The 8,889-nt window shown below is 36.8% G+C and overlaps 1 protein-coding gene across 1 annotated transcript; it reads right to left on the bottom strand.

Moving 5' to 3' along the window:
• Window positions 1-356: 356 nt before the first annotated feature.
• LOC109213086 (oligouridylate-binding protein 1-like) lies at window positions 357-8,412 on the bottom strand. Its single transcript, XM_019376841.1, has 12 exons — window positions 8,160-8,412; window positions 7,220-7,281; window positions 6,545-6,647; window positions 4,845-4,921; window positions 4,707-4,768; window positions 4,529-4,616; window positions 4,361-4,436; window positions 4,156-4,186; window positions 3,432-3,551; window positions 3,064-3,149; window positions 1,834-2,007; window positions 357-914 (listed from the first exon to the last, which is right to left on the bottom strand). Exons 1-12 carry the CDS (start codon window positions 8,247-8,249, stop codon window positions 645-647), a joined length of 1,239 nt encoding a protein of 412 aa, XP_019232386.1. The 5' UTR covers window positions 8,250-8,412; the 3' UTR covers window positions 357-644.
• Between the last annotated feature and the right edge of the window lie 477 nt (window positions 8,413-8,889).

The following is an 8,889-nucleotide window of genomic DNA, read 5'->3' as shown; positions in this document are numbered from 1 at the left end:
CGATATGGGATTTGCCTAAGGTGTCAGATACACCTCCTTTAAGGTCTAAGGCGTATTTATTTATATACCCAGCATCTCTCCCGTGTTTTGTCGATGAGGGATTTACCTATGGTGTCATTAGGGTCTAAGGCCTATTTATTTATATATCCAGCATCTCTTCCGATATTTTGTCGATGTAAGATTTGCCTAAGGTGATCTCTGGTGAAAAACTCCACATAACAAAAAAAAAAACATTTATAATGTGCCATAAAACCAATCTCTCATTTGATTTCTATAGCGTACAACTCCTCATTTTGGAATTTGGACATGATTGGGCATATAAAATATGCAAGATTCAGATTGATTTCACAATACCATTTAGGAAATAAAGGGGAAAAAGCAAAATATATATATATTCAACATGATTCACAGGGCTCATAACACCTCCTAGATCTCCTTCGAAAAAGGGAAAAAAGAAAAAGTTGCTAATCCAATGAACTGCCATTGAATTAGCTACTCAGTTTGCTATTCCCAGACGAAAAACAAGTTACATATTCATACATGCTTGGGACACAACAAACTAACGACGAAACAAAAACCATCCTACTAAACAAAAACCAGCAGAGCACCAGCAAGTGTTTTAGCGATTGCAATCATCGAATTCACTAGTAGTACATTGGTGGTTGAGTTGTAGCAATGCTTGCATAACCACCATCGTAAATTGCTTGACTAGCAGCACCAATTCGCTGACCTTGAGAATGCATAAGAGCCTGGGAATGCATGAGTGCTTGTGAACCGCCCATTCTAGCCAAGGCAAGCTGCCGCTCATAGGCAACAAGATCGGTTGCTGAAAAACCAGGGACATGTGCCATAGCTGGAGGAGGAAGAGGGGTAGAACTTGTTCCTGGTGGAGTAGGCTTACTTCCCCACGAGCACTGTAAAAGGAAACAGAAAATTGCCAAACTCAGCACAAGATTCAGTTTCACTAGATTTAAATTTCATAAAACACTGTATCAACTAATGATATTTGAGGACAACTGCTTTAAAAACCATTCAAAAAAAACAAGGGCCAATTGTGTCACACAGTAAGCTATCGTTTCTTTCACGTTGTCTTTTGTATTGACGAAGTTACGTAATGACCGACTCAAATCCTTGTCCCAAAGTTTCAACTTTCATCTTCAACATAATATCACCAGTACTAACATAGGCAGTTTCCCTGTACAGCAGTTACTATATCCTCTTTAAGACCTCTCTCTTCCTCTTTCTATTAAACATGTTTATACATACACTAGGCCTTTAGCTGCTGATAGAAGAGTTCGCACATCAAACCACCATCTTCCAGATCAGGCAATGGGAATATCTACTAGTTATAGAATACAACTAACTTTGGCCAAGCCCATCCGACCCTAAGAAAAGGATATTACACACCCAACTACTCCCAAATGCCAAACCTTATGGTTATTTTTCTTTTTAAAGGACACCACCACCTGAAGAATCATTGAAACTCACTTTCTACAACGGAATAGGATCACACAAGGTGCTCAAGAAATTTATACCTACCCTTGCTTTGGTGCATAAAAACTGTAAGAAATGTGGCATCCTTCTTTTTATTTTATTTTTTTAACTTGCAAAAGAAATAAAGAAGTGCTTTAAGTAGTCGCTATACATATTGGCCTCCAATCAGGCCTAACGACGTTACGACTGGATAAGCCAGAGGAAAGAGAGAACGGAAACTGGTTCTGGTCCAATAACTTTCATTTGATTATTTGGTCTATATCAATTCTTTTTGTCATCAAGAAGTCTAGGGATACCTATACAGCCAAAACAACCAAAATTCTCGTTTTCTGACAGTACCTTAATAGGTTTACCAAAAAGGAATTGAGCATTTCCCAACTGAATTGCTCGAGCAGCTTCAGCATGGGTGCTGTATCTTATAAAACCAAACCCTTTGTCTCGTTGAATACGGACATCTTCAATAACACCAGCTCCAAGTGCATGAAAATGACGATGGAGGTCAACTGAAGTAACCTGAAACACACATGGATATCAGAACCTCGTACACAACTCCATTATCTAAATGCAATTATAATAAACGGAGAAGGGTCAAAAATGCCCCTGAACTATTGAAAAAGGTCTAAAAATACCCTTCATCCACCTATGGGCTAAAACTACCCCTCCATCTACCTTTTTGGTTCACTTATACCCTTTGACCATTAGGTCAATGCTGAATTTTAAAAATAATTATTTAAATTCCACATGTCAACTTCTTATTGGTCGAAATTAAAACATCTAACCTATTAGAAAGACCCACCCATATCTACCCGTTTTTCGGACTAACCCGCCCCAACACTAACCTGACCCGAATAAAAAGTTCAAAATAAAAAAAAGACGCCCCGCGTGACAGCATTACCAGTTTGTTCTTCCTAACGACGCGGTGCTAGTAAAGAGCTTATATGAGTAAGTTCCCAAGTAGACGCTTCCGGATATTCTGCATTTCCAAGCATTGAGGAACTGGATTTTAACCTTTTTGGAACACTTGGCTAAAAATATCAATCTTCTTGGAGCTCACTTGATGTAGCGACGAGTTGGTAGTGATATACTTTGTAGATTTTGGAATCATATAACTTTCTATCTCACGGTTTTGGTAGATTTTGGGGCCTCTTTTTTTTAGTTGAACTTTTTGTTTGGGTCGGGTTAGTATTTGAAGCGGATTAGTACGAAAAACTGGTAGATATGGGTGGGTCTTTCTAATGTGTTAGATGTTTTAATTTTGACCACTAAGAAGTTGCCACGTGGAATTTAAATAATTATTACTTTTAATTCAGCATTGACCTAACGGTCAAAGGGCATAAGTGAACCAAAAAGGTGGATGGTGGGGTATTTTTAGCCCAATAGGTGAATGGAGGGTATTTTTAAACCTTTTTCAATAGTTCGGGGGCATTTTTGACCCTTTTCCCTCCTTCTTACTCCCACTGTATGCTATTCCTCTACTTTATTCAAGCAGGGAAGGTTAATCTCTTACATCCCTAGTAGCAAATCCATAAGTAACGAAGAAAGGAGTAATGACGTTTTACTAATACTCACTTCAGGAGAAAGGTTGCCTACATAAACAGTTGTATACTGGGGATTATTTTCTGGAGCATCTTCATTGGCCTTTTCATGACCATCATCTAGACAAAAATATTAAACGGCGTCAAGATTCTTCATCGTGTAAATTAATTCGGTAAAAGCAAGGCAACTGAAAGCTCTCGTAAGCACTTCATGTCAGTTACAAAATCCACATCACTTTGTTAAAAGAATAAGAGATGATAGCCACTGAATTTGAATGTGCTTGGATTATGCAAGAATTACACACGACCGTTGAAACTGATTTGATATACTACAGCTGAAAGTACAGTATTGTTTCAACAAGCAGAAAATGGAAGCAACCATAAAAATTCAACAAAATAAACCTGATGTTCCACTTGTCAATTCAACGACACTTTTGGCTTCTGAACTCTGCTGGTCATCAATTCCTCCAGCACCTTTTGCTGCCCAGTTGCAGCGGATTTGTCTGCTTCCAAGCCACTTCCCTTTATTTTGAACCAAAAAGATGAAATAGAAAACCAGGGTGATCTACTCATCTTCGATAGAACCTACTAATCTAGGAGAAAAAACCCAACAAATGATGCAGCAACATGGCATGAAACCAACTTATCATCCATGTGAATGATATCTAGGAGGAGAAAAAGTGCCAAATCTTGTTTTTCTAAAACATTAAGGTTGTATAATTGGCTGGTACACACCATTCTGTTAAGTGTATTGAGTGCGAAAATAAGAAAAAATTGACCTACAGAAAGCAAGAGAACCTAACGAAACCAGATTGGATGAAGACTAGAGGAGGTACAAAGATCTGTTTGTTCTGCAAGTGAAAGACCAACATAGAGTAGTGAAAGAACATGTAGTAATGAGCTATCCATAAAAGAAAAAACGAAAATAATATTAATTTGTCCTATGCTATAGAATCCCAAGTAGAACAAGAAGGCGAACAGGTAAGCAACCAGAACTTTCCCCAATAGTAGACTGGTGGGTAAAGAGCTCTATCCAAAACGAACTTCTTAATTTGCAATTTTAGAGACAGTATACAAAACCATGGAAAATGAGAGAATGATCAAAAAGTAGAGAGCTTATTCTTACCATTCAAGTCATTTATTGCACTTTGGGCTTCCTGCCAAAGCATTCCAAAAAAAAAAAAAGATTGAGTACATGATTACAAAAATGCACAGGGCATGCACCTTTTTACCGTTTTTTTTTTTTTTTTGGGGGGGGGGGGGGGGGGGGTTATCGGGTGGAATGCACAAGATAAGAAGCAAAATATCATTGAGCAAAGCCATCTTCGTACCTGCTGATTACGAAAGGAAACAAATCCAAACCCCCTTGAACGACCTGTTTTTTGATCCCACATAACTCTTGCATCACTGCAAGAAAAAACTTGAGTATCATATCTGAGTACATAATTATTTTTGAAAATCAAAGTCAGGGTTTACATGACTACAAGGATAGAACTTACGAGCAGCTAGGGTAGACTGAAAAGCATGCATACAGTGTGGAATCTGTAACCTCTGGACTGAGATCACCCACAAAAATGTTAAAGTGATCTGTAAGCCAGACAAGACAGTACTGAGTTTTCAACAAAGTAATGGTAAACTAACAAGAAGATAGAAACTATAGATATCCAATATACATACTTGAGGTGTCCTCTCTCTGAGCACTAGTGTATGCCCAGTTAACTTTTATAGGCTGCCCAAACCTGCATTTTACCAGTAAGGCCTACCACAGAGAAAATAGTGAACTCTTAAAGCAGAACATCGCGAAAATCTACTTACAAGTGCCTTCCATTAAGAGTCACAATAGCAAGGGCTGCTGATCGGCGATCAAAGTAATCCACAAAACCATAGGATGACTGCATTGCATAAGAATCACCATCTATCAGTGTCATATCAAGAAATCTCAAACAATATATGTGACTTGAGATGAACTACAAACTCACACAAATACATCATCATAGAAAGTATACAAAAATTCAGGACTATATCTGTGAAGACAATATTTTATAGACCTAATTTCAATATTGCAGTATACAAGACAATGGAGAATTCAAACATTTGGTCGGTCACCAACCCTTCCATTTCCTGACTTCCTTTCTCAGGCTCTACAAGTGTAGTCCAACTTGTAGAAATCATGGAGTGACAGAATGTTAAGACTATCTTGTGCAAGACTACCTTCAGTGTGAAATGCTTCCGTTTACAAAGTTCAAGAGGGATTCATAAATTCTAGATCCTCAACACATTGTAAAATTGCTCCAATGTCACAATCACAATAAACTCCAAGGTCAGGAAGGCCTTAACAAGTTAATGAGCTAAGAACATACGTGGGAATCACTATGCATTTACTACCTTGATATATTTCAATCTACAAAAGCTCAACAACATCAATTTTGAAGATTCACAGTTTTGACTTGTTCCAACGTTATAAATAGTGCAGAAAAAAACAGATCATGCCTACACTCTGAATTCATGAAGGCTTTATCAAGATTTATGAGTTAAAGAGAACAAGGCCCATGTTTTTAAAGGCTAAAGGCAAAGTCGAGGTGCTCCGAGGTTAGATCGAGGCATTGAGATGTAAAGCAAATGTCTATCAAGGAGGCTCCCCTTATTCATTTCAAACAACAAATATATGCATAAAGTTGAAGAAAAGAATAAAGGAAGAAACAACAAAAATAACGCAATGACAGAAGAGCGAAGAAATTGGAAATAGATGATTGCAACTCTTTTTTTGTTTCTTATCAACAATTTTTTTTTTGGTGAAAGAAAAAAAAAGATCACAATGTTTCTTTTCAACAGTTAATGGCTGATTTTTTATTTTTTTTGGGGGGGGGGGGGGGGGGTCACTAATGGGAAGAGAGAGAACACTGCTTATATGAAAAGTAGCAAAAGAAACCATGAACACCACCTATATGAAAAACCATAAAGAGAAACCACTTCAACCACCACTATCCATCTCCCTTCCTCCCTCCCTCCCCAGAAGCACAAACAAGCACTAGTGAGGTGAACGCCCTGGTGAAATGCAGCCAAAGTCGTGTCTCAACAACTAGGGCGTACACCTCATCAGATTAACACCTTCCTCCATTGAGTAATAGGCAATATGCATATGCCTCGCCCTCGAGATGAGCCTATGCCCTAAGTCCTAACAAAACACATGTGAAAGCACTGAACACAGAATCGTTAGGCATAACCACCTCCACCTGAAACGATTCCCCCAAAAGAAAACTCAAGAGAAAAATTCCCATTCCAATTCACATTTTCATTTGCTCCAAGGTGACTACACTCCAAATTCATTAAAGCCTTAACATGTTACCGCATTCAGAACTAGGACAGCAATCAATCATCGTAAAATAAGCATGCGTTTTTTTTTTTTTTGCACAGAAAAAATTTGTTACCATCGTCAGATAAGCATGTTCCAACTAACTTTCAAGACTTGTCTGGTAAGAAAATGTTAAACATGAACAACACTAACGAGATCAGACCTTCTCCTTTTTTATGAGCTTGCATCCCTCAAGGGGCCCAGTGCTTGAGAAGACCTCTTGAAGAAGTGGTTCCGTGACTTGCGGGTGGATGTTTCCAACGTACCTATTTTGGATAACATTATAAACCAAAAGGGTTATCGATGATTATTGAGAATATTATGTCCTCTTTAAGTATATAGACCAGTGCTTGATCAAGCACAGTTTCATGCAGCTAAACGTGCAGCGAACAAGTAATACAAAAGCACATAAAGGTAAAGTATATAACCACACGAGCATTTGTACCAAGATAAAATTACAGAAAAGGGTAGATATTCAAAAGGCATTTTATATTTTCTCAAAAAGCAGATACATTTTATTCCAACATGACTGAACATATACCGGAAACAGCTGACCACTGCCCCCAAACAGCTTTAGAACTCCATATATTGGACTCGAGCCTTGAAGTGCTAGTTCTATGTTGCAAATCTCTACTGATAAGTTAATGAAATGTAAGTTCAGAATCAATCTCACATTCTTACACAAACTTCTACGTGCAAAAACTAAATGTAGAAATGATACTCCTCCCCTAGACCCCTACACACTGGAAACCCTCATATCACTTTTCAAGCAAAAGGCGACAATTTAAAAAGAAAATTGTTTGTCAAATCAAAAGAAAAATGTGCATGAGGCACTCACACACTGCGGCAAGTACTTGAATCAAATCCAGGAGGCAGATTTCCACTCAAGATAGGCTCTATCTGTAAAGAAATACTAGAAAAAGTTAATAAAAATAGAAAAGAAAAAAGAAAGGACCCCTAAGTTTTCCTTAGTCCTCATATAAAATTATATCAACACTAGTTGAAGTGTTGAACTCAACATAGAAGGAGTATGTCATGCATCGTGAAAATACACAAAAACTTTTTATCCCTAGAAGCTACAAAGGTGGATGAATGGAGGATATGTGACGGCCATGCCCCCCAAGTGCACATCCCCTTCACCTCCTCCTTCCCCAATGTTGTGAAATTTTTGTTTCAATAACTTGGAATTTTACTGAAATCACATCACCATTGGTCATACCTTGTCCTCGAATTTCAATCTATATCGAAACTATAAAATGACTGCATATATTTCGAAAAGCAAAACATCACTAATGGGAAATGAATATTAGTGTAAGCCAAAGGCTTAGAGATTAAGTTACATACCAACTCCCAATTGAAATTTCTAATACTAACTGAACTCAATTCCAGTAATTTCAACTAATCGCCTTTCGATAGAAACACTATCTGGCCAAACACAATACACTGCAACCTCAACCACAGTGACTTCAGTTTGTTCTAATCATTGATGTAGAAAAACTGACATAAAGGCATAACATTCCACATGGGTATCTAAAATAGAAAGAAACAAACAAGCAAAAACGACAAAATACATAAAATAAAATAAAAAATCGAACAAAACCACAATCAAGAAATACAAAAAAAAAAAAAAAAAAAAAAAAAATCCAGTTTTACTAAAATTTGGAGCTTGTATGAAACCCAAATAGCATGTTCAAGTCAAAACCTAATAAAGACACAAACTTGTTGAAATGAATAAAAGGAGTAAATAAAAATTAAGAAAAAGGAAATTAAAAAAAGACCTGAGGAGGAGCAAGAAGACCGGGATGATAAAGGGATTGCTGCTGCATCAATGCTTGTTGCTGCTGCTGCTTCAGCCTCTGCTGCATCATCTTCTTTGAGAAGAAACAGCGATATATAATAGAGATTTTTTATTTAGGGAAAAAAAAGGAAATGGAAAAAAGAAAAAGAAAAAGAAAAAAAGAAAAGAAAAGAAACCCTCGAAGGAAGAGGGAGAGTGATGGCACAAGAGGAAGAGTGAAAGTGAAAGATGATGTTTATAGTTTAGCTCATCAGCATAATCTGCTACACCCGTTCCATTTTCTCTCTTCCTACACCCGTTTTCTTTTCCTTTTTTTTTTTCTTTTTTCTTTTTGCCACATTTAAATTTATAAAAAGTTTAGTGTGTTTAGTCGAATTACACAACAGCTAATTTTTGTGTCCAACATATTAATGTTCATTATTTTCGGTATTGGAATTTTTTAAAATACTATACTTGTATTAATTCTAATTAAATTTAGTGTTGATTGATTTTTTTCTTTGCGATTTCGATTTATTCAATTTGACAACTTTGATTGCTTGACCTTGATGAAAAATTATAACTTTATTTTTTACCTTTAAGGGTCAGAGAATGGTAGGAAAAAAAAACATAAGATCTTCAATTATTTGAGAATGTAGAACTAAACATATAACAGAAAAATTATTTTGTACAAAGTGTATATTGCGAATTATAAACGTAACTTCAAAACATAC

This window comes from Nicotiana attenuata, unplaced genomic scaffold, assembly GCF_001879085.1.
Source record: "Nicotiana attenuata strain UT unplaced genomic scaffold, NIATTr2, whole genome shotgun sequence".
Classification (NCBI taxonomy): domain Eukaryota; kingdom Viridiplantae; phylum Streptophyta; class Magnoliopsida; order Solanales; family Solanaceae; genus Nicotiana; species Nicotiana attenuata.
Note: the sequence above shows the minus strand (reverse complement) of the source record. Positions and strands in the feature narration are given on the sequence as shown.